At 42.2% G+C, this 26,234-nt stretch overlaps 1 protein-coding gene and 1 long non-coding RNA gene across 5 annotated transcripts in view; both read right to left on the bottom strand.

Moving 5' to 3' along the window:
- HECW2 (HECT, C2 and WW domain containing E3 ubiquitin protein ligase 2) overlaps positions 1 to 26,234 on the bottom strand; it is a 192,798-nt gene that overhangs the window by 128,489 nt on the left and 38,075 nt on the right. For all 4 annotated transcript variants that reach the window (XM_079975788.1, XM_079975789.1, XM_079975784.1 and 1 more), the window contains exon 2: positions 10,504 to 10,834. In XM_079975788.1, coding sequence (XP_079831914.1) covers positions 10,504 to 10,795 — 292 coding nt within the window. In that variant the 5' untranslated portion in view covers positions 10,796 to 10,834. The remainder of the gene's footprint in view (positions 1 to 10,503; positions 10,835 to 26,234) is intronic.
- LOC307220717 lies at positions 8,575 to 8,902 on the bottom strand. The gene is made up of 2 exons (XR_013841060.1): positions 8,731 to 8,902; positions 8,575 to 8,670 (listed from the first exon to the last, which is right to left on the bottom strand). It is a non-coding gene; the product is annotated as an uncharacterized lncRNA (long non-coding RNA).

The raw sequence follows: 26,234 nt of genomic DNA, 5'->3' as shown, positions 1-26,234 counted from the left end.
GTTTTCAATGTTTGTCATTTTATTATATTTTTATATGTGCTGGAAGCTGCGCAAAGTGGCTGGGGAAACCCAGCCAGATGGGTGGGGTATTATTATTATTATTATTATTATTACTTGATGTGGACATAAGCATTTTTCTAATCGGGTCAGGTGAAAGTGAGGTGTTGTTTCAGCAGCAACACCATAAGTGTCAACGTTTATACAGTGGTACCTCGGGTTAAGTACTTAATTCGTTCCGGAGGTCTGTTCTTAACCTGAAGCACCACTTTAGCTAATGGGGCCTCCTGCCGCCGCCGTAGCCCAATTTCTGTTCTTATCCTGAAGCAAAGTTCTTAACCTGAAGTACTATTTCTGGCTTAGTGGAGTGTATAACCTGAAGCCTATATAACCTGAAGCGTATGTAACCCGAGGTACCACTATACTGCCAGGTCAGAACGGATAATTTTTTCTATAAGGCATCATTCTGACAACATGCTACAATCCTATCTTCCACCCTTTTTATTGTCAATTTCAATGGGACATAAGCACATTGAACTTTCTCAGATTTCACATTCTGGTTCTAAGATGAAAATGCACTCATAGGTTAGAGTTGCATTTGACAGATTGCAATAACACACCCTTACATGTAGTTGTGTGTCTACATGGTAACTGTCGCACATGTCGGGAAAAGATTGGTTTATATCTCTGTGTACTTCAACCCTGACCATTGGCCATTCTAAGCAGTGTGCTGAGGGTCCAAACACATGAGAAGAACCACAGGTTCTCCAGACCTGTCATAGGTGATGCTTCAAGCAACTCTTCTGATCCCAGACAATAAGCAGAACATTTATAAATGTTAGCAATAATTCTGGAGTGCATAGATATCAGGGTAAAAAAGAAAAAAGAACCCATCACATAATGTAGCTGCTACATTTGTATTGTACAGGGGTCGAGTTAAAAATAAAAATAACGGTCAGGGCTCTGTTAATCCATTAAAGTTCTCAATTCAGAAGACATTTCAGAGGCTGAACAAAGCCTTTAGAATTGAGCATAAGGTGTTGAACTTTCCCCAATCTTTCCACTCAATCAGAGCTACAAGTGTAAGTGTATTAAAAGAGAGCTTATGTGAAAGCTTTCCCCCCCTTTTTAATCTTGTCTGACCTGAAATTGAAAGCCTCTAGAATTTCCCCAATCCCAGCAGGTTTTACTATAAGCTCCAATCCTATCTAAATTGTCAAATATAGTCCTTATAATAATAATAAAAATGTTATTGAAAAGCTGCTTTGTATTTATTCGTGAAAAAATGACAATCAGATTAACCATGATAGAAACAAAGAGGTCTTAAATATTTTTCACCACAATTGTTCTCAGTATCTAGATTTAAGAAGAGGTTTTTTTTTTTAAAAAAAAAATCTATATCCCAAAGTGCGGCACAAAAATAGGGTAGGATGCATGGAACCAATGTTTACTTCGGTTCTTAACTTTGTGCTACCGTTGTTCAAAATTAGGCAGAAATTCAGAAATAATCATATCAACATAGCTATTGATTTTTGACAGCAGTTGCTACTCCCCAGGCAAAATTTACATCACCAAAATGTACATCACCAAAATTTACATCACCAGATATGCTGGTCTATTTTTGAAGGGTTTCCTTAACAGAATGTTTTACCAAAAAATATGGACCAAAATCCAACACAGAGTTATAAAGGTAAAGGTAAAGGTACCCCTGCCCGTACGGGCCAGTCTTGACAGACTCTGGGGTTGTGCGCCCATCTCACTTAAGAGGCCAGGGGCCAGCGCTGTCCGGAGACACTTCCGGGTCACGTGGCCAGCGTGACATCGCCGCTCTGGCGAGCCAGAGCCGCACACGGAAACGCCGTTTACCTTCCCGCTGGTAAGCGGTCCCTATTTATCTACTTGCACCCGGAGGTGCTTTCGAACTGCTAGGTTGGCAGGCGCTGGGACCGAGCAGCGGGAGCGCACCCCGCCGCAGGGATTCGAACCGCCGACCTTTCGATCGGCAAATCCTAGGCGCTGAGGCTTTAACCCACAGCGCCACCTGCGTCCCTAACACAGAGTTAATTGATTTCAACAACCTTAAGTACACTTGACTGTGTGTTAGATAGTGGCTCAATAATTTCTCATGACTGTACTTCCAGGTTCTCACATTTCTTCCATTTCAAGGAGAGTTGCCAGAGAATTCTGAGAAAAAAAACAGAAATGGGAGCAGAACTTGCTGACGTATGGATACTCAGAAGTTAGTCCCAGTGAGTTCAAGTTCCAGGTAAGTGTGCACAGGATTACAGCCTGAAACTATGAACCAAGATGGCCTTAAGAGTGTCTCAGCCCTCCATCTGAAATATAAAGAGGGTGGCCTACGTTACAGAATTGTTGTCATGCTTACAGTAAGAGAATGTAAGCGAAGTACAAATAATTTGAAAGTGCTATCTATACAAATGCTAAATTACTCTTGAGATAAACCTTCAACTCACAACCCTCTTTCTTCCTCGCTTATCTATTTGGATCATTTATTTATTGCCCTTTGTGCAAACCACAGGGCGCTTTACAACAAAGTCGAATAATAATAAAAAAGAATCATTAAAATCCATAAAAAATAACACAGTCTTTAAAATACACAGCCCTGATATAAATCTTGGGCCATTTCTAAGAGTCGTTGTGTGAGAAAGGCAATATGACTCATAAGCTACTCCTCTGTCTTCCTACTCAAACGTGGTGGTTTTTGTGTGTGTGTTTTTAATGTAGCTGAGACAACATACCCACACAGAGAAAATTTCTGCAGAAATATAGAGTTGATTTACCATCTATTTTATAATTTCACCCAGCACCCCACACAAATTTGACAGCAGCACAGAGTATTGAGGGGGCACCTGCTTTGAATGTGTAATAAAAAAACAAAACAAATTACTGTTCTGTGTTTGCTGAGTGACTCTTGCTTTTCAAAATGCGCTACCATCCTCACGACATTCAGAAGCATTCTGAAACAACCTGTCGATAGACTGTAGATGCACGCTTGTGAAAGAAAAATCTTACAATGTTATCATTTGCCTTGTAACGCAGTAAGAGCTAGAAAAATTACCTGTCTGAATGACCTCAAGGTGAAACAGTCTAACCAGAGGAGCTCCAAGTATAGTGAGTGAGCAAATTAAATTAAAACACACACAAAAGGAGCGACAAGTGCAAATAGGAATTATCGGTTGGTATCTTTCCAGTCTCCTACAGGCCCTTGTGGAAATTCACAAACCAGTTCATGTCAAGTCACAGTAAAAGCAGAAGAAATAATGCAAATAGTTGACGGCCGCTGAATTTCACTTCCAGGAGCTTAACATATTAGGACAATACATATTGCAAATTGCAAGATCATTTCATGTGGTTGACTCCATTTTCCTGCTACATGTTTTTTTGTGGTGTTCATGAGGAGAAAGAGTGAGACTTATATGTGCTTCACGGATTACTGTTTTAGCAGAATCACAAAGCGCATGTCATGTTGAAATAGTAATGCGTGGAATAGCTCTAATAAGCAACCAAAATAATAAACAACCAAAACAATAACAAAAGAGGTCTTTTTCTAGTTGAAGAGTTTCACTGCAAATGAACCACATAAAGTCGTACCTTGGATCCCGAACGCCTTGGTACTCAAACATTTTGGTTCCTGAACACCGCAAACCCGGAAGCGAGTGTTCCAGTTTGTGAACATTCTTTGGAACCCAAACGTCCAACAGGGCTTCCACGACTTCCAACTGGCTGCAGGAGCTTCCTGCAGCCAATTGGAAGCCGCGCTTTGGTTTCCAAACATTTTGGAAGTTGAACAGACTTCCGGAATGGATTCCGTTCGACTTCCAAGGTACGACTGTACTTGTACCAACAAAATTTCAACCAGGAAAATATTGAAACCTGTCCTAACTCAGAGCCACAAACCATCAAAACAATAAATGCAAGAACTTCCAAAAGGAGTTTTATACATCCATGTAGTATCCTCCTCAGGGTTTGTGTTTTACAATCAGGGACAACCTCTCTAAATGATGGGTTTAGACCAGCCATGTATACAATGCCAGAAAAGTTACTAACATGCTAAGATCACTCGGCCCATCTTCCAACAGCCTGTCCACTTGCCTAGATGGAATTCCATGCAATTGTCACCTGCATGGAATTCTTCATCACCTGCGGCAACCAGTTACATAGCAAGTATGAGTTAGACTAGAGTGAAATTAAGTCTGTCCACAGTAGCCTTCCCCAGGCTGCTGCCCTCAAGTTATCTGACTACAGTTAACATCAGCCCTAACCATTATGCCCAGGGATGATGCAAGCTGCTATCCTACAGCACCTGGAGGGGGGGAGATACAACTCCTTATATCCAGTTGGCACCTCAAGTCAATGAAGTTCAGTTCTCCCTGAGATGCCAACACTGTGCCTGGGCTGAACCACTTCAGACTGCAGGCTGCCACTCTTATGACAGAATGGTCCTCCATACAAAAACATTTGCTACACACACAGGAACTAGCTTATCGTACTAGGCTAGAATCCTATGAGGTGGTTAGGTAGGGCAGGAATCAACAGTCTAAGGACTAAGGATGAAAATCTATGAAGCACAAATGGACAATTCAACAGCAATCTGTTTGCCGGCACAGGGTTCAGTGGCTTCCACACAATCCATGTAGGGAAAGGGCCAAGTTGTGCGGCCCCAGTAGACCGTGCCCAGCTGGTCCTGTCATAAGAATGGTGGGATTAAGGAGGCCCTCTAAGAATGCTACACCAGCTGACCAAAAAGCAATCGGATCCCGTGGTCTGTTTGATATTCCTTCGTATGGAACTGAGACATGCGCCAAAAAAGAAAAAGGAAACTTTAAAGTCTCTTCAGAATAAAGCAAGTAGGAAAGTTTGGGTTCATTAAATCTATGTTCTCACTTCTTCCCACTAAAGAGTCTGACTGAAAAGAAGTGTGGGGAATGTCATTCAGGCAGCAGGCCCATTGGCAGACCAACTCTTGACTTATAGTGATGTCTGCCAACGTGACATGAAAGCTGGCAACATCAGGCCCGCCATCTGGGAATCCCTTGCAGACAACCTTGATACAGTCAGGTTGTGTATCCACAGCAGTGGCCAGAGGAGGAATGACCACTGGGAGGAACACAGAGAGAAGAAGCAACATGGTGCATCTACACCATGGTGCATCTTCATCTGCCCCAGCTGCAATAGAACCTGTCTCTCCCATATCAATCTCTATAGGTCACAGCAGATGCTGTAACTCTCCAACAGTTTGACTTTATCACCAATGGCACACTCCTCCATCATCTCTCGAGACAAGACAGATGCCAACATATTTTCTGGGCCACCTCAATTTTTCATTTGTGTGTTTATTGATAATGGCCACATAAGGTTTCCTAAAATTAATACTCAAGTCAGCATAAAAGTAAAGGAGATCACCCCCCAAAAAAAGTAAAATCTAGGAAACAAATGGGATCAAATACATAGGATATTCCATACCTATCAATGTCAAGTTATAAATAGAAATGACTGAGTTTAATCAAAGAAAGGTTAGCACTTCTGGAAGGGCATCTTCCTGCCGGCTCCACTGGTCCCACTGGTACAGAACATTTGGCTGCTGCCCAGCAATTTTACACTTCTAATTCTGTAGCCCTTTTGCCAGGGCTCAGAATGCTGTTGTGTCTGAATTTTGAGACCTGGGACCAACGGCTGATATGACGTACTGCTGAACCTAGAGTTCTTTCCTGATTGTATTCCACCAAGACAGACAGGACTGACTAATCCATATGGAAACCTGATAAACCTGCGAGAAGCATCAACCTTCAGTAAAATGCCAGTTCATCATCTTCTGGACTTCTTTTTTTAAAATCCCCATCCAAAACAGATCTCTAATTAAAAGAAGATTTAACTCAATTACTGAAAAACTCAATTACTAAGACTGTGGTGACTCAATAATTTTCTTCTTAGCATGGACTGTTGTCCAGTAAAGATATATTACAGGAAAGGGAGAAGTGAAACAGTAGTGGGTACCTTAAATGTTAAGCACAGAGGATATCTTCACAATGAAAACAGGAGAGTCCCTGCAGATGTATCCCAGTACATGTGAATGTGTCACCAGCATAAAATTTAGGTGCACACACAGCAGGTAACTCCACAAGACAAAAGAATATGGGCTCGGCCACAGCGAAGTTGAGTGAGGCAGCTTCCTATAGGTGGTGTTCAGCTAAATTTTATTCAGAGCAGATCCACTGAAATTAATGAGCATGACTAAATTGGGTCCTTTAATTTCAACAGGTCTATTCTGAGTAAAACTTAGTTGAATACCACCTGTTGTTGCAAGTCAGGACACATACATTTCCCAAATCAACACTTTTGGCAGCTCCCCTGCTGCCTCCCACGCCATCTTAACACGATGTTCTGGAGGGGCCCACAACTTTCTGGACTTGATTTTTAAGGGGGGGGGGGTTCAGTTGTGAAAACAAATCAGCAAAAAACTTCTCCTGACTTCTTTCATTAGTGGTTGCTTCCAGTGAATCAAAAGTCCTCCTATGGAATAGCACCAGTTGGAATCCATCCACTATCAACTGTCAAGTGAAAACCTTAATACTTAAGCTGCCACTTTCCCACTGTAATCAAAACGCAATACATATATTTCCTGTTGATTATCACCCTACAGACCCTCTTGGGTGTTAAGACCAGCAAAGGGTACCTTTGGTGCTTCCGACACCCACAGAAGTGTTGGGTCTGGTGGCAAAGGAGAGGGCCTTATCTGCAGGAGCACCTCAGCTCTGGAACTCCTTCCACACAGATTTGCATCTAGCATCTTTGTTGCACAAATGTACCTCTTGACCCACACCTTTTGCAGTTACGGTATTTTGTTTTGTAAGATCCACCTCTTTTGCTGAATCTATACAGCTCTGTTTTTGATCAGCAGTTTTACCTTTTTATTTGCTAATTATTATACTTGTTTTTATATTGCATATTGTATTGTTATAACCTACCCTGGGGCACTGCGGCGAAGGACAGGTAGGAAGCCTGATAAACAAATAGATAAAATATCAACAGGTTATAGTGCAAAGCAAGCTGCTAGTGCCTTTTAAGGAACAAGCTCCTTTACCTATAAAAGAATCAAGAAAATGCTCATGCTGACTGGATCTGATGAAAAGGGAATAAGCTCGGGTCACTAACATTCATAATATCCCACTACCACTTTAACCAAGAAGCAACTAATGACGGCAGGAAAATAACCTTTCGAAGGAAGGGGATAAAATCTATTGTAGTTAACTGAGCAAATGGAAGATTTACAGTGGATTTCTCTCTTTCATATCATTTCTCGGAAGGTTAAGCTATTAACTTCCCTGTGGAGAAGAGCAACCAGTTTTTTTGTCTATTTCTGTCACATCAGAGAATGCTTCTCTTTGATGATGGTGAAGAGTTGGAAGCATATTGTACACAACATCAACCCCTACCAGTTGAGTTAAATGCCTACAGGAAGATATAGAAGAGAATGGAAGAGACAAATCTGCAACATTACCTTTAAAAATACACATAAGCATGAAACTAGTTCTAGTAAAACGAAAACAAAAACCCTATGGCAGATGCCCTTGTCCTTCATTTTTGTTAAAGTATCATTTGTCAAACAGTTTGAGGGTGATTGATAATTATGCTTATTTTGTGGTAAGGAAACAATCGATTATCCTTCGCACCACAAGAATTAACTTATTTTACACAAACTCTGATGGGTCCCCCCCCCCTTTTCTATTTTTGTGAACTAGGAAGTAAACAATTTTCCTTGGTCTAATAGCATCGCTGTCAAACAGCTCTCCAGTGTTGGATGGAAAAAAATTACATCTGAACTGCTGCATTATCCTGGCATCTCAAACTCTCTTATGCATAAGGCAAGCTGCACGTAATGTATGCAACTTGCAGAAACAAAGAAAAAAACAGATCCAAGTGCCTTAGTCTGACTGTAAATCAAGCTCATTCTTTGAAAATCAGAAGACCAGCACATGATGCTGAGAGGTAGAAAAGCCATATTTTTCATCCAAATGCTTCTTATTGAACTTTTCACTACTTGAGTGAAGTTAACTTCATATTCCCTCAGTCCATTTAGACAGCAAAAGCAAAAGCTTTTACCGTATAGGGTAAAAAGGTAAAGGACCCCAGGACAGTTAAGTCCAGTCGAAATTGACCATAGGGTGCAGTGTTCATCTTGCTTTTCAGGCCAAGGGAGCCGGCGTTTGTCTGCAGGCAGCTTTTTCAGGTCATGTGGCCAACATGACTAAACTGCATCTGGCGCAACGGGACAACGGGACAGAAGCCAGAGTGCACGGAAACACCATTTACCTTCCTGCTGCAACAGTACCTATTTATCTACTCGCACTGCTAGGTTGGCAGGAGCTGGGACAGAGCAACAGGAATTCACCCTGTCGTGCAGATTCGGACAGCCGACCTTACAAATGACAAGCCCAAGAGGCTCAGTGGTTTAGACCATAGCGCCACCTATAAGGCAAATGCACAGGATGACAAGTGTGGGGAAGGAATCACACTTTTTTAAAAGTATAAGAGTGTGAACAGTTATATGAGTGAGCATTTCAAATACAGTGGTGCCTCGCAAGACGAAATTAATCCGTTCCGCGAGTCTCTTCGTCTTGCGGTTTTTTCGTCTTGCGAAGCACGGCTATTCGGCTTAGCGGCTATTAGCGGCTTAGCGGCTATTAACGGCATAGCGGCTTAGCGGCTATTAACAGCTTAGTGGCTTTAAGAAAAAGGAAACAAACTCGCAAGAACTTGCAAGACGTTTCGTCTTGCGAAGCAAGCCCATAGGGAAATTCGTCTTGCGGAATGACTCAAAAAACGGAAAACTCTTTCGTCTTGCGCGTTTTTCGTCTTGCAAGGCATTCGTCTTGCGAGGTACCACTGTATTCAAATAAATGAATACTGCTCAGCAATGTTTGCAAAAGCCTTGTTATGTAAGTCAGTAGTATTATCAACCCCACCACACCCATAGTGAATATAGAGAGGCTGAGGGTGAAAGGACTGGAGTTGAAGGCCACTTAGCTCACAGCTGAGATAAGATCTGCATAAGAGAATTCGCAATGCCCAGCCACTATGTTATTGTGCAGTTGGCATGGGATGTGTCCCCTTGGGCAAGGGGAATGAGAAGTCCACAGCTTTATTAGAAGGTAAGCATCCTGTGGAGCTTTGTGTGGAATCCCACAAGAACTTTCCAGAGAGCCCCCTTGCAAATACCAGGACAACCAGTGCAGCACGACACTAGTTATATCTGCAGATCAGTTAGCTAAGGAAAGTACAGCATTTTCCCAGGTACCATAGATATGTTTCCAACAACATTGTTACGGAAAGGCAAATCTCAAGGAAAGAGACTCAGACAATGCATGACAAATGAACAGTTGTGTATCTATTGTGCTAACCGTTTATGCAAAAGCAGCCTCAAAAAATTGCTTTAACTACACACAGCTAACAACCTAAGCCGATATGGTATAGTCAACGACCAGGTAAGATGCACTGTCGAGTCTTGTTAAATCGTTTTGAGACTTCTTTGTGCAAAGTGACTAACCACTGTAAATAATAATAAATAGGAAGTAGTAGTAGGGATAGTCGTTAAATGTGTAGGTAAAGTGCAAAGGTCAGCATGGGTCAAAATTTATTAGCACCAGCCACCGATCATGAGATGCTGGTTTCTAAAGTTGTTCACAGCATAAACAGAACCTGGGGCATGTTGCTGAAGTGGTTGAGTGGAGCAGAAGTGGAATCTATCCTGTTTGCATCATCTCAAAGGTCAGCTAAACCAGACAGTAAAGTACTAGCTGGTCCGCATCTTTCCAATAAAGGTACTAAGTAGTTACAATGGAACAGATCAGCTTGCTCCACTCTTCACTGCAGCTGCATCAGTTTAAGTTACTACGAACTTTAGGGTGTAAAAGAGGAGTAGCTCTGTACACTGATTCATATCTTGCGAACATGGACTCAGGATTATAAGCTAAGCACTCTATAGTTTAGATACACAAGATAAGTAAACCCTGGTTCTGAAACTACAAGAACATAGCTTATGGACAAGAGTTTGGTAAACAGCACACTACCATTAACAAATAGCATTGTAAAAAAAAAAAAATGTTCCTGTGATTTTGAAGTTATTTCCATGGCTCCCTGCCCCCCGAAGCATGCCAAGTTAAAGCTACAAGAAAGCTAAAACTTCATCCTATTTCCACAGAAAGGAGCCAACCCTGTGAACTTCTAAGCCTTATTGCAACCAAGCGTATTTAAGAATAGAAAGAGCTTGAGCACAACGTATTTTCTGCAATCAAGAAGATTGCTTTTCCGTAGCTATCAGATCAGGACAAACCCAAAGCTTTGATAACGTGGAGCATGTTTTTACACGGATCACTGGAAAACCTTGTACTGTGTTATCTTTACCTAACCATTCCCATTTGTTTAAAGAAAGACAAACCTTCAGAGGAGCATGCCAGGTAACAACTGGAACGAAAGCTCTTTGCTTACCAATGTGATAAAGTCCTATCCAGTCTGTGGGATCCACTTCTTCTTTAATATCCCAGAAAATGATGAGGTTCTGAGACTGCCCTAGGGTGTATTCATACATGCTTGCAGTCAAACTAGAGCGGCTGTCAGATGTCACTAGATCAGTGTCACTGTTAGCACGTTGAAGGTTCATGTTCTCAGGCATGGTGCCCTGAGATGCCAGACTCTGGAGGTTCTCAGGGCTCAGTGTGTATCGCAACTGGGGATTCCTCCGTCGCACAAAAAGCAGATGTTCCCTGGCTGAGCTGGTCATCTTGAGCTTGTTTTCACAGCAGAGGTTTCACATAGAGAGCTGTAAAGAAGAAAACGCAAACGTCAACATACAAACTCTCTTGTACATCTGCTGAGATCAGAAACTTGATTAGGAGAGCTAAACTGTTTGGTTGTTGTTGTTTTTTAAAGGCTGTGGAGAGAAGCTTTCACCATTAATACCTAAAAATGGCTTTTCACAAAGAAAACACATATTTTCCAAATAAATTTCTGCTCACATTTTGGTGTACCTACTTTACCCAAGCTCACCAGGCCAGTTAAATCACTCAAAATTATCCTCTTTACTGGTCCTTAAAACTGCTAATTGTCAACACTATGTTTCCCATAAAGGTCAATTAAAGTCACTAGTAGAATCCATAGGAATCTTGTAAGCTGGCTTTCAGTCCAGCAGTGAATGCAGTGACCAGCATCCAGTGCAGCAAATGGGTGGGGAAGTGGTTTGAGAAGGTGCATTTCAAAATAGGAAAAACAGATGGTCCTAAAACAGCGTGGAAATCCCAGCTTTAACCATGTTCACAAAGTGTTCCATCACCTATTGAGTTTATGCCTTGCTGATGTTTCTTGGGAAGAAGCTACTTTTATCACGCCTTAATTTCTCCCCAAAAGAAGCTATACGGTATTCACATGCACATACAAGGCTGGTATCTACGGGCAGCAGAATGAGTTGCTAGAGTACTGAGGGGGCAGAATAGGCTGGTAAAATGAATGGCAAACAGCTGGCGCAAAATCTCTCCCCCTGCTGCGTTAATCCCACCTTGCACACAGGAAATTATGTTAGCATTTTGACATCAGTATTGAGACTACAGCTGCTGCATAAGAAAATGCAGTTGTTTAATCCCACAAAATAACTGCTAGGTTTTCCCATAGGCCCTGCCAGTTGAAGGAGTCAAAAGGCATATGAAAGATCAACAGCTATGATATACAGATCAACCACAACCAGTGCTGTTTTTCTAAAAAAGAGGGGCTGAAGCTCACCATGATCTTCTCCCTTTTTCTCTTAGAATGGCAATGGAACCCACCTGAGAGGTGCTGAGCTGAGCTCCTGCGAGCTCCGGCTTGGGGGGGGGGAGCCCTGACCACAACTTATTATTTTGCCCAAACGCAACCAACTCATTTCCACCATAGCCACAGCCTTGGATTCAAACAGAAATCAAACACTGTGCTCTGCCCCTCTCTCCAGCTTGCTCCTTTCCCTCTAATTCACACCACAGCCCTCAAACTCTGCCTCTGTGATTCTAATTATCTCTGAGTTGAGAGAGGGTCTCCACCCATTTGTTCTCTCACACAGAGCCCTATTTCCTTTGTTATCTTAATAGGCCATCACCCCAGGCGACCACCTCATGAGGAAGCTAGCCGGATCCAGCAGTTCAGGAAGCTAGCCTGGCTTGATTAGCTTTTAACACTTGCTGGATCCAGGGATCTGAGGGGTCTGGCAACCACAAACTCTTAACACTATTTAAGTCTTTAAATGGAGAAACACGATACAATAAAAGCAAGCAGGGGGAAATTCAACTCCCAACACATTATGTCATATTTTATAATGCAAAACTGTTACACGTTAACTGTAAATACCACCTGTAAATGCCATTTACTAGAAATCAATCTTAAATTTCCCAGCAAAATCAAACACGGCTCTCTCCTAATAAGATTTACGGGCTGCCTTCTGAACTGTCTGGCAATTCATGAAAGATTGCAAAGGTAGCTGTAACTTCCTCCATAACAGTATAAGCATAATGGTGCAGCCTGCATTAATTTCATTTTGGGAGGATATCAGGAACCCGCCCCGCCTCCAATGTAGGCTGTGAATTAAGACTTTTTTTAAAAAAAAAAAAACAACAACTCTTTTTCTTCCCAAGTCTTCCCCCTGCATTCTTAAGCAATCTTGCAAATTTCTGCAGGTCTCATATTGTCACCCAGCCAGTTAAAGGTAATCATACTTCCACATCATCCATTTTTTCTGGCTATGAATGCAGAGACAGGTGGTTCTTCTCATGCAAAGCTACCATTGGCTTATTGCTCCAGTGACACAAAGACAGCCTCAAAAACCAACAGCCGACATTCATCTAGATTAGAATAATAATAAAAAAAACACCTCTATGTACAACTGCAAATTCATGACAGATAAATATTAACAGGCCTTGTCCACCCCATATGGCTGCTGTGCATCGAATCTCTTTTGCAGGGTGTATACACCCACAAATTTCATAGGGTTGCCAGACCTCCCTAAGTCTGACTTGAATTCTCCAGGTTTGCCTTGCCCTCCCCACGTAGTGAGGCATCTAATCATAAGCTTGCATTTTTATTAAAGCTTATATGTTTAATCAGGGCTTGTATTTTAAAAATGAGCTTAAAGATCTTCAAATGTTTCATGCCAGGCAGAAGACCAGCTGCCTAAGAACCTTGGCAATGTTTTTCTCCTAGACAAGGGGCCCCCCTGATTTATAGCAGAAAACAATTCTCAAAGTCGTAAAAAGGGAATTACAGGCTGAGAGCCAAGGTTACACTGACCCTACAAATTAAGGGTGGATAAATAGTAAAATGAGCCATATCTTCTTCCTAAGGTTAAAAAGGTCAAGAGCAGTGAAAAAGCAACTGGTCTGGCTGGCAGAAACAGAGCATTTTTGGGAAGTCTTTTCTAAAGCTGTTTCTTTCTTAAACTAAGATCCTTTTAAGATTTCTTTTCCTTTTAAAAGGTTATTTATGTATTAAATATATTAGTTTAAATATAATTATGCAAAGGATTTAAGAAATGCTAGATTCTTATTTCATATAGTTGGAAGAGATCACAGGGGCCATCAGCCACCAGCCCCCCCTTGCCAGACAGGAGACGCCATCGAGCACTCCTGATATATGGTTGTCAGGCCTTTTGTTTAGAAACCTTCAAATGAAGGAGATCTCTCAATGTTGATGTGAACTCAAAATCCTTGACATATGCTTAAGATAAAAATTCAAGATTAATCATCTGTTTTGGAAGGCAATAGGGCAAGGAGGGCAAGAGGTGAGCTGGTAATTAAGATTCCTTATTGAGACACATGTAAGATATATTACTACTTATTTGTCATTTATAGATAGAAGAATATATAGCTTTTTGATTCCCATAAAAGGGCAAGAAGGAAATGGGTGTATCTTTTGTGATTGGTTCTAGCAAATAGCCAATAGGAATTTCAACCAGGCTGATTGGACAGAGGCAGCCACAGGAGGAGCAAGGGGGCTGGATTAAGGAAATATAAGTGCTGGCCAGAATGGCAAGAGGCCAGGCCAGAGCTTGGTAACCATATACCACTGTGCCTCATATTTATTTGTCTGACAAATAAATTATTATTTTAATTTCTCTATTGCTGCGTTGAATATTTCATTCCAGCTAAGCGTTAACCACAAGCAGGGTGCTACAGTAGCAGGTGTAGCACTTTTTTCTCCAGTGGGCATGAGTGCCTTTAATTAAAGAAAAACAATTAAGATGGCCATGCATGCAGCTTATAAGCTTCAGCCCAGCAGGAGCTGGCCGCAAATTACTGCACATACATGGTATGGGGGGGGTTCCTACTTGCCTCTGCTCCCCTCAATCTCCAGGGCCCGCCCCCAGACACCAGCCCCCCCCCCCAGATCTCAAGTTTGGGCCCTGAAATATCAGGGTCTGGGTTCCTCCTGACCTAGCAACCCTAGCTGTACAGGACGCTTGTACTCTAACAAAAATGCAGGTTATAAAACATGCATATGGGCAACTCGTACATGCATAAGAAGCCATAAATGCATGGAGGTACAACTCGGCATTCCTTCATGTGTTGAGAATTATCATCTCCACAAAGCTAATAGTGTGTCAATGGAGTGAATTTGAGAACCAGTTGTTATCTCTGAAAATTTCTACACACACACACACACACACACAGAGAGAGAGAGAGAGAGAGAGAGATTAGATTTAAGAGGGGGGAAGGTCCTGTTTGTGCATTAAGCAGAGAAAAGGACCAAGAAGAGGAGACTGCAGGGCAGATTCAAAGTCTCTGTAAACTGCATTTGTCAAATCAGATGGATGTTTGTCATCCCTGGGTTAGGGCGTCAGATTAGGTAAAAGGTAAAGGACCCCTGACAGTTAAGTCCACTTGCAGATGACTCTGGGGTTGCGGCGCTCATCTTGCTTTACAGGCTGAGGAAGCCAATGTTTGTCTGCAGACAGTTTTTCCAGCATGACTAAGCTGCTTCTGGCGCAACGTAACACTGAAACCAGAGCAACGCACGGAAACACTGTTTACCTTCCCGCCGAAGAAGTACCTATTTATCTACTTGCACTTTTTTGGCGTGCTTTCGAACTGCTAGGTTGGCAGGAGCTGGGACCAAGCAACGGGAGCTCACCCTGTTGCGGGGATTTGAACCGCCGACCTTCTGATCGGCAAGCCCAAGAGGCTCAGTGGTTCAGACCACAGCGCCACCCACGTCGCAGGGTGTCAGATTAGAAAACTGAAATTCAAATCCCCAATCAGTCATGAAGCTCACTGCATAACCACAGGGCTGTCACTGCTTCTCAGTCTAACAGACCTCACAGAGCTATTGAGAGGGGGGAAATGGTTGGGGCGGGGAGTTGAATATATATGCCATCTTGAACAATGTGGTAGTGAAGGTAGGATATAAATGTAATAAGTCTACAAAGTCATTTATTGACTTGCTGAATTGCCTTAAGAAAAGCTGTGGCTCATCTCATTTCTCTGCTGCTTCTCAGACCCACTAACCCAACGCAGAAGATAGTTGAAATGAAGACTATAGATCACGAGCATACTGAAAGCTCAGTATAAATTATTTAATGGCAGAAATGTTTCCCACGTGAAAAGTGCTGCTTCATTTTGTCTTTGGAAGACCAGTGTAATATTATAGGTAAAATTCAGCATTGTGAAGAGGAAAAGTACTTCCCTTGAGTTCATACATTGCCCTCTTTGTTTTATTATATGCATTAGTGTCACTGAATAAATTTCTTCCTTATGCAGGAATCTCTTTGAAGCCGGAATGTCTTTGTAGCTGTCAGTTGCCAGCAATGAAGCTGATGGGAGTTGTAGTCCAAAACATCTTCGGCAAAGCTTATTAGAGGAATAAGCTGGATGGACAGAAGTGACATGGAATAATACACAAGCACATTTTGGTTGGTGTATATTATTTCTAGTTACAATATATGTCAATCATAATATATTAAATATGAATCAGGTCAAGGAAATGGGAGTGGAATAAGTAGATTTCAGTTGCCATTCGTTCTTCCCATTTTCTTGGAAAGCGAAAGGAACTGTTCTCAACGGAGGTCTCCAGTAGAATTTCGCCAAGAAGCAGGGGATCAGAAATGTGTGTTACTAGTTTATATTACAATGGAGTGGGAGAGGGTTGCACGAAAGCTCTCAAGATAAACGGATGCCTTAAGTCTTTGGCACTGGCTATGCTGCATGTGTTGAAGTAAACTCCTACATGCAATGGAAAGAGTTGGCTGAAACCAATCTCATTGTCCAAGGGTGCAGTGAACAATGTAGATCTTGATTTCAGGAAAGCGTTTGATCCTGTGCCAGACAAAATATTTCCACAGAACTAGAGATGAGTGGACACATGGGGAATGTGAATTGCAAAGTCACTTCGACACCAGGTTCAGATGTCTTTATTTGCCCAGGCATTTTGAGTTTTGTAAGTCTTACCAAATGAGCTCCGTTGGTTTTAGCTGCCTTACTTGTTTGTTGTTATTGCTAGTATTTAACAAATTCATAGACAGTTTCATAGCATGACGTCATCAAAGAGGAGTGCAAGATGTCATACTTTTGCACACCTTGCTGTTGATTTCATCACCCAGTTCGTTTTTACTTTGTTTTATGTTCTGCACCCCATCTATCTGCATAAATGAATGGTGGGTTCTAAATATTTTAAAATAAATAAATTCTATTCCAAAAGGAGCCAGCTTTGGTCCAGCCCTCTTCAACGTGGAAAATTAGACTAACTGCAAGAGAGAGAGAAAGATTGCTTCTCTGCATTTCTTCTATTCACACTTAACGTGTCTCACTGCCAGTCTAAGCCAACAGTAGAGGAACATGCTTCTTTCCTGGTGAAGGAAACATGTGCCAATGCAACTGTATGTTAATTAGAAGGAGGAGGAGGAGGAGGAGAAGTGTTTGGATTTGATATCCCGCTTTATCACTACCCTAAGGAGTCTCAAAGCGGCTAACAATCTCCTTTCCCTTCCTCCCCTACAACAAACACTCTGTGAGGTGAGTGAGGCTGAGAGACTTCAGAGAAGTGTGACTAGCCCAAGGTCACCCAGCAGCTGCATGTGGAGGAGCGGGGAAGCGAACCCAGTTCACCAGATTACGAGTCTACCGCTCTTAACCACTACACCACACTGGCTCTAAAATGCATCATTTTAGTAGGCAGCAAGAACTAAAAGAGTTCAAGTCAATCCCACTAGACTTTCACCACCAGGTATAGAAATACCTGATGGCTTACTGGTGGGCTTTGGAATTTTCTTTTTCTCCAAAAGCCTACCCGTGAGGCTGTTTTTGCACCACTCAGTAACTGCCGAGAGACACTGGTGTAGAGCAATTCATAAATATCTAAGCAAGTATACAAGTAAAATGATTTTTGTCATACCTAGAAACCTTGCAACTCTTCTCTGATTTGGACAGACCCATTTCTACTTGCATGCATAAACACATCAGCTTCTCTCTGGCTTGGTGCAACTCCTGCCTCACAGCAACCAAGCACCTGTCTCCCTTCCTCAGCAGCACTGATGCTAGCCTGCCATCTGCAGCCTTCTGAAACCCCACAAGTCACCTGCTACTGACCACTGCTATAGGTCATTACTATTTATGTCTTATAATCCAAAAACAATGCTGAACGTGAACCTGCTGTACCCCATGCAAAGCAAGGATTTGAATTCTACCCACAGAAACACAGTGCATTTCACAATCACGGCAAATTATTTTTAGGCTGGAATCCTGTGCCCAGTTATCTGGGAGCAAGTCCCATTGAACTCAGCTGGACTTTTGAGTAAACCTGTATAGGACTGCACTGCTAAAGTATTTTTAACAACAGAGAAAGCATAGCAGAAAAGTGCTGGGAATACAACCTCCTTAGGGTATGAAGTGTTCGTGCAGAAGTATTAAAATCTTTAATTATGTTAAAGGAACATGGAATTTTCCCAAAGAAGACGAATTAGTATGAAACCAGATGGTGCAGTTATTAATATATAGCATATTATATTGTTTCACTCATGTGAAATAGTAGAAAAGCACCTTTACGAGAAGCAAAGGAAAAGAAAGAGAAATTCTGGGGAGTATATTTCTTCAAGGAAATGTTTTAAATGAAAAGTAAATGATTGTTCTGGAAAATGACAAAATATTGCTGAAAAAGTAAGAATTCCCAATATAAATGTGTTTTCATGTCAATGATTTGGATATAAAATGTAAGTAATAAATAAATGTAAAAGCAAGTTCAATGACAGGTAAAGAATTGGACACCTTTTTTCTTGCAAATATCATCATCCAAGTCCTGGGCATTCAACACATGCCTAAGAACAAATAACAGACCGGATGGCAGGAGGCAATGTTGCTGCTCTCAGGTCAGGATTTGGGGGCAGAGGTCGAGGTCTGATCGGCAAGCCCAAGAGGCTCAGTGGTTTAGACCACAGCACCACCCGTGTTCAACTCACTATAAGTATCACCTAAATTAATAATATTGCCCGCTGGTCGCTCGTTATATCTTTGATTCAAATTTAATTGCTGTCATTCTGCTTATTACTTTGCTATTACTACCAGGTGTAGGTGGTTAATGGAATGCCTAGACCAGGCTTCCTCAACCTCGGCCCTCCAGATGTTTTGAGACTACAATTCCCATCATCCCTGACCACTGTTCCTGCTAGCTAGGGATCATGGGAGTTGTAGGCCAAAAACATCTGGAGAGCCGAGGTTGAGGAAGCCTGGCCTAGACCTTCCTAGCACGGACTGTAGAGACAAGGAGCAAGAATAGATGTTGCTGAGATAAAATGTTTCATTATACTTCCCCAGAGGAACTGAAGTGAGCATTTCTCTCTTCTTCTTTAATCAGAAGAGGTCTGAATGAATGGAAACAGAAATCTTTACTGGAAGTGCCAGCCTCTTTCGCCTTCTACAAGTTTATCTAAGTGGCAGTGAAAAAGCTTTAAAACCTTGGTTTCCAAGCAAAATTGACATGGTCAATAGTTTGGCGGCCAAAGTTATGCTTCATGTTATCTAAACTAGGGGTAGTGAACATGGTGCCCTCTAGAACTTTTATAGCCTACAGCTCCCATAATACCTTATCACTGGCCATGCAAGGTGGGGCAGATGGGAGTTGTAGTCCACAACATTTGGATGGTACCGCTTTAGCTAGGTAAGCAAGTATTATGAGTTAAATTGACTCCATGGGTTACTGGTTTGAACAACTGTACAATTGGAGCAGAACTTTGGTGCAGATGTTAATGGCCAAAGTCAACAGAATAAGCAAGAGGGTCCTTACAAGGCTGGCTCATCACATTTTGTAGTCAATCAAGCAATGCACATTACCTTCTACAGAACATAAACACTCTAATCCCAGCAAGACTATACAATCCAGAGTCTAAAATTAACCACCATTGCCTTACATAAAATGACATGCATGTTAAACTTGCCTGCAGCTGTCATGCATGTTATTCACAACTAGCAGCTTCTTTAGCCACTAAAACATGTAGCCTGGGTTCAATGAGTTATTTAGCTGCTGGTCAATTTAGCCTTGCTTATTATTGATGATTAACCCAACTCATGAATATGGCAAAATAATATTACAAAATATGGTAGCAGTGGGTGCGGCTACTGCAAGCCTAGATTATACTGCACTGCACTGTGCTATGATTACGCCATTATTATTATTATTTTTTAGACTCCCTGGTGCTAACAGCCAGGATTGTTAAAATTACTGTATTTTTCGTCCCATAGGATGCTCCGTCCCATAGGATGCACCTAATTTTTTGGGAGGGGGAAATAAAGGGGAAAAAATTTCTTTATTCCCCCCCCCAAACTAGGTCGGGGAACAGCGGGATGGCGGCACTGCGCCTCCCCGCTGTCCCCGGAGCTTGTGGGGCTGGCCGATGTCTGCCCGGTGCGCGGGGCGCTCTGCTTCAGGGCATCCTGCGCGCTGGGCGGCAGGCTGCTATCTGCAGCGTGGGGAGCCCTGCGGGAAGCCCAGGCTTGCTGATAGCTTCCTGAAGCCTGGAGAGCGAGAGGGGTCAGTGCGCACCGACCCCTCTCGCTCTCCAAGCTTCAGCGAAAGCCTGTATTCGCCCCATAGGAAGCACACAGATTTCCCCTTCATTTTTGGAGGGGGGAAAGTGTGTCCTATAGGGCGAAAAATACGGTAAAGGAAAGATCTACAGAGCTCTCTTAGAGAACTCATAAGTCTGAGGCTACATCTGGAACCAGAGCTTGGCTTTCATTCATCCCTTCCAAAAAGCAAAACTTGTCCATGTGTCATTTAAAAGCAGGTGCAAAACAACATTAGTAAGACTGCAGAATGCACTAATGATGCACTTTCTCTCCTGGCAAACCTAAGGTCTGGGAATGCTAGACAGCTGCACTCTTGCACAAAACTCTCACACATTTGAGTAGATGCTGGTATATGTCCTTTGCACATTAAGACTGCACCTCTGCAAGGAAAGTGGCCACACTGACAAAAAAAAAACACAAACCCACCAAAAAACCACACACAAGTTAAAAGGTGCTCTTGAACAACAAATCCACCACACACACCACACCTCTAAAAAAAACTTTATTCAGTGATAGAAAACTACAATGGGAAGAGCAGGATAACTACCTCTAGATAGTGGCATCGTGTAACCTCCTCACAAATTTTTGTGAAAAATAAATCAAGCTCAACACGCTCCTATACTGTTCTGCACAGTGTCATACTATAAAAAGAAGGATCCATATTTAAAGAACTATTGTATAACTATGAACAAAGAAGGCTACAGAAAAGATACTCAAGAGCAGAGGCAGGCAACCTAAGTCCTGTGGGCCAGATGCGGCCCAATCACCGCCTCAGTCTGGCCCACAGACGGTCTGGGAATCAGTGTGTTTTTACATGAGTAGAATGTGTCCTTTTATTTAAAATGCATCTCTGGGTTATTTGTGGGGCCTGCCTAGTGTTTTTACATGAGTAGAATTTGTGCTTTTATTTAAAATACATATATGGGTTATTTGTGGGGCACAGGAATTTGTTCATTATTTTTTTCAAAATAAAGTCTGGCCCACCCATGGTCTGAGGGACAGTGGACTGGCCCACGGCTGAAAAAACTTGCTGTCCCCTGCTCAAGAGCTTTAACAAATTCTCACTGTAACATAATAGCAGGGTAATTCTTCCTCGCCGGGCCAAGAGATGTCAGCTTGTGTTTACTGTAACTGATCATTTCACTTTCAGTAGATTTTACAAACAACCGACCCTGAATTTTGACCTCCAGCCACCTTGCAAAAAAAAAAAAATCTCTTCTCTTTAATTTCCATTTCGCAAGTACGGAACTGAATTGCCCCATGGCCACCCCGAAAATATGTTAAGCGAGTCACAGGCCAAATGCTGCATTCACTGGGCTATGCTAGCTGACTCTGGAGTTGACTCATAAGCAGGCATTCATACTCTTGAGATAGGGGAAGAGGTGGCACAAGGGAATGAAAGCTGAAAAAAACCACACTGCATAGCTTGGCAGCAACACAGAGAACCGTGCAACAGAGCTGGCATCCAGGGTAACAGGAACACCTGCCAACTCAACAGAGGTCAGAACACTCGCAAACAGAAATAGAAGGAAGGTTATGTGAAAGACAAATTAATTAACAATTAGAAATGTGTTAACAAAACCCTCTCGGTGGCAAGGAAGATCATTATGCAGAGGAGACAGCGTTCCAATTAAAAGATGGGAAGCCCTCCATTATGACGATGTACCCCATGAAAAATTAAACATCACTGGATCCACTCTCTCAAAAGAGGCAGTGATCTGAACGGTGACAGAGAATCCCTATTTAAGTCTCCATCAAGCAATCTGATCACAGTAAGCCAAATGAAACCATTTAAATGGATCTCAAATGAAGGAGAATATGTACCTGTCTGTCCTGAAGAATTTCTAGTTCTAAAGCTACATATGTACCACTCATTCGAAATCAGTAGGAAATCCAAGGAGAGGTCACAGCGGACATTATACTTCAAACCAGATATAGCAATTGCTCTGCCCATTAGGCAGCACTGTTGAGGCTCCTACCATAGCTAATCTAAGGGCAATGAGGGCTGCTTCTCTTCCCCGCTAAAAAAACCCAAAGTGACCAATAAATATACAGTACATTTTAATATAAAAATGAAGTGGACCTTAGTGGTACTGGAGAAAAACTAACTCATATTCATGATAGCACACCGATTTACTGTACTTATGCCAGAAGCATTTTAAATGTAATGACTCTTCATCCGAAGCAGTGAAACAGCATGGAAAATTTAGCCAATGTATACTGAAGTTTATAAATATTTAAACTGCATTCAAAACATATTGTGTTTGTATGTATGCATGCATGCATGTATAAGATATTGCATCCAGTAGCGTTCTTTAGCTGCACATTTATTTGATTCAGAAAAGGCTTCTATGCGTGGGAAGCAGAAAAAGACAATTTTTGCAAATTCCTTCTCCCCACCCCTCAATGCCTCTAGCACATCCTACATTATTCTAAAGGTTTTCCCAACCCTATGGAGATTTTCAGGGGGTGGGGGCAGTAATCTGGAGTGGGGAGACAGCAAAAATTTCCTGCCCTTCCACTCATGGAAGCCTTTGCTGGATCAAAGAGTCTTCCTTCAGTGGAAGAAGCCAACTGAATACAAATTGCCATAATCTGGCATAATCAATGCAATAATATATTAAAACGTAGTTTTGAAACTTCCTTTAGTGTTTACAGTTCTCAAAATTTGGGGAAATTGTAAGTGTGCTGATTCTTTCTTTTGTAACTTCTTCTATTTCTGTTACTATAAAAATAATAAATACCCAGTGGCGTAGCGTGGGTTGTCAGCACCCGGGGCAAGGCAAGTAATTTGCGCCCCCTAACCCTGGATTTGCGCCCCCTAACCCTATCCCTATCCCTAACCCCCAGATGTTGCGCCCGGTGCGGCCGGCCCCCTCTGCACCCCCCACGCTACGCCACTGTAAATACCTATGTAGGTCACCACCATTTCTAGGGATGCAATTTATGTGCAATCTTGAGTCTGCCTACAATGCGTAAGAAAGATGTGTTCTCTATCATGGCTGATAGTCCATACTGAGTTCAACCTAAAACAATAGATGTACCTTCTCTAGATACAAGTTTTGGACACCAATTGCTTGAGCCCTACCTACCCTACTGCTTGAGTCACTCTGTTCAAATGTAAATTCTCACTTATGCAGCAGGATTCAATTTAATTTTATTCTCTGTAATTAGAATTTGAGAGAAACACAGCTATTGCATTTGCTAAGTAGAGCACAACTGTGAAGGAGTCTTCAACTTCAGATAATTGGAAAGGGGGATGTAAATAGGTTTAGAACCACACGGAGCAAAAAAAGATGTTGGAAACCACAACAGGAAGTTAAAGGAAGATACCCAGAAGGACTCCCCAAGGGACAGAGGTTCTGTTTGGTAAACCCTTAAAAACCAAGTCAGAGGTCAAATATAAATGTATCTTGTATGTTCTGTACGGGACCCTGAAAAAAGTACAGTCCACAAACCATGCTTACAAGCCAACATGCACAGTTTGAATGTGTGTAGGGACAGTGCAGACCAACCTAGTTTTGTGGGAACTGGGTTTGCCAGCAGCGAGTCTCTCTCTTCCACTCACACGCGCATAGTAGTGTTTGAACAGTGTTATACATTCAAACCAAAGTAAACTCCAAACAGTGTATATGGAATACAGAATGGTTTTCCAAAACTGATGCCAGAAATAGATGCTACAAAAGACTATAAGCTGACAGCATAGGTATGATGGGAAATATATAGGGAGTGCTTTTGCATGGGAGCTATAAATAGGAAATGCTGTGATCTCCAGCAAGAGACTTTGAAATATGCAATTTGATATGAGACTTAAGGGGGGCTATCAATTCTCCATCAATATTTTCACAAATTCTTTCTTCCACATCAATAGGTTGTTGGCCTCCTAAGACTTTAAATAAGTATTATCATACCGTTTATATGCATTTTTGCATTTTACAAACTGTCCACTTAATCCTGTCAATCTTTATTACCCCCATTTATCTTCTTCAAGGTGAGTAATCCTCATATTTTCAAGGACTTTCTTCAGATGGAACATTTCGAATGCATCTAACCAGAAGGAGTTGCTGCAACTGATTTAATTCTTTGCAACAAGTTCAAAACCTTTCCTAAGTTCCTGCACACACATAATGGTCTCATTCAGACACAACACTGAACTAAGGTTTAGCATTACTTGAATGTGTGTTGGGTTTATATGTTCCTGCCTCCTTTCACCTAGCTCTGAGACTGTTAATTTTCATAAAAGAAAGAAAAAGAAAGACTCAAAAAGTATTCCAACAATTCAAACAAAGAACAAAAAACTAGTTTTATCATTTTCTTTAATCTAATCAGATGAACCAGAAGTTGCGACAAATCCTGCTGGGATCTACTGCAATCTATTCCAGGTCATCTGCAACTGCAATCCTATGATTCTATCACTGCCAAAGCTGACATTGCAGCAACAATCAGCAGATTAGCAATGGTTGCAAACCCCAATGAGATCAGCCCTGCCCACCTGTTGAAGTGACCTGCAATGGTGGGGACCCCAGGATCCTGCATGCTGCCTGGATACTACTCTGCACCCCTAGTTTAAGGAAATAAGCCAACTTTGTGGTTTATGATCCTGCCTTTCTCCCCCAAATCATGGTTAATATTAACCACACTGCTCAATTCAGGTGATCGTTCCAGGCTTCATAAACCATATTTTTATAGTAACTGTAGAACCTGTATTTCAATGGAAGGAACTTCAGAGGCATTCTTATGAGGATATTTAGTCCATCCTACACCAAGTACTGGGGACACAGGTGGTGCTGTGGTCTAAACCACAGAGCCTCTTGGGCTTGCCAATCAGAAGGTTGGTGGTTCGAATCCCCGCAACAGGGTGAGCTCCCATTGCTCGGTCCCTGCTCCTGCCAACCTAGCAGTTCGAAAGCACGTCAAAGTGCAAGCAGATAAATAGGTACCGCTCCGGCGGGAAGGTAAACAGTGTTTCTATGCGCTGCTCTGGTTTCGCCAGAAGCGGCTTAGTCATGCTGGCCACATCACCCAGAAAAACTGTCTGCGGACAAATGTCGGTTCCCTCGGCCAGTAAAGCGAGATGAGCACCGTAACCCCAGAGTCGTCTACAACTGGACTTAACTGGACTTTACCTTTACACCACGTACCTTGGATCACTTGAAATCTTTTTCCCGTAAACACTGGTTGCAATGCACTTTTTGGATCATAAAAGCCAATCTCACAACATTTACTGTGAAGGAAATACCACTGAGTTCAATATAGGTTAATCCCAACTACATGTAGTTATGACAACAGCTTTAGCCCTGACTCTGAGAAAGGCGGAGAGAGAAAAAACTGCCCTAGCAATGATACCAGTTGATTTCTTACCAGTGTTTCCCCTAATACAGTGGTGGCCCAACTTGGCCCTCCAGCTGTTTTTGGGCTACAGTTCCCATCATCCCTGACCACTGGTCCTGCTAGCTAGGGATGATGGGAGTTGCAGTCCAAAAACAGCTGGAGGGCCAAGTTTGGCCATGCCTGCCCTAACAGATTTACCGTCTATGTTGAAACCACATTTACCAGTGAGGTTTCCCCATTTGTTTCATTTATTAAAGTATTTCTAAAAGGAGAAATCAGCTCTCCTCGGATCATCTTGGAGGGTGACCAAGTGTTATGAGGAACAGCTGAGGGAGTTGGGTATGTCTGGCTTGGTAAAGTGAAGACTGAGTGGAGATACGGTTGCCATCTTCAAATACCTAACGGGCTGTCACATGGAAGATAGATCAAGCTTGTTTTCTCCTACTCCAGAGGTTAGGACCTGAACCAACGGTAGTGGTGCCTGTCCTGTTTAACGCCCTCCCATCAAATGTCAAGGAGAAAAAGAACTGCGCAACTTTTAGAAGACACCTGTAGGCAGCCCTGTTTAGGGAAGTTTTTAATGTTTGATTCTATTTTTAATATTCTGTTGGGAGCCGCCCAGAGTGGCTGGGGAAACCCAGACAGATGGGCGGGATATAAATAAATCATCATCATATCATTATTATTATTCAAGTTACAAGAAAGGAGATTCTGACTAAACATCAGGAAGAACTTTCTGACAGTATGAGCTGCTTGACAGGGAACAGACTTCCACAAGAGGTGGTAGACTCCCCTTCCTCGGAAATTTTAAAGCAGAGGTTG

The sequence above is a fragment of the Podarcis cretensis genome, assembly GCF_951804945.1.
Source record: "Podarcis cretensis genome assembly, chromosome: 1".
Classification (NCBI taxonomy): Eukaryota; Metazoa; Chordata; class Lepidosauria; order Squamata; family Lacertidae; genus Podarcis; species Podarcis cretensis.
The sequence above is the reverse complement of the archived record's forward strand: the minus strand, read 5'-3'. Positions and strand labels throughout refer to the sequence as shown.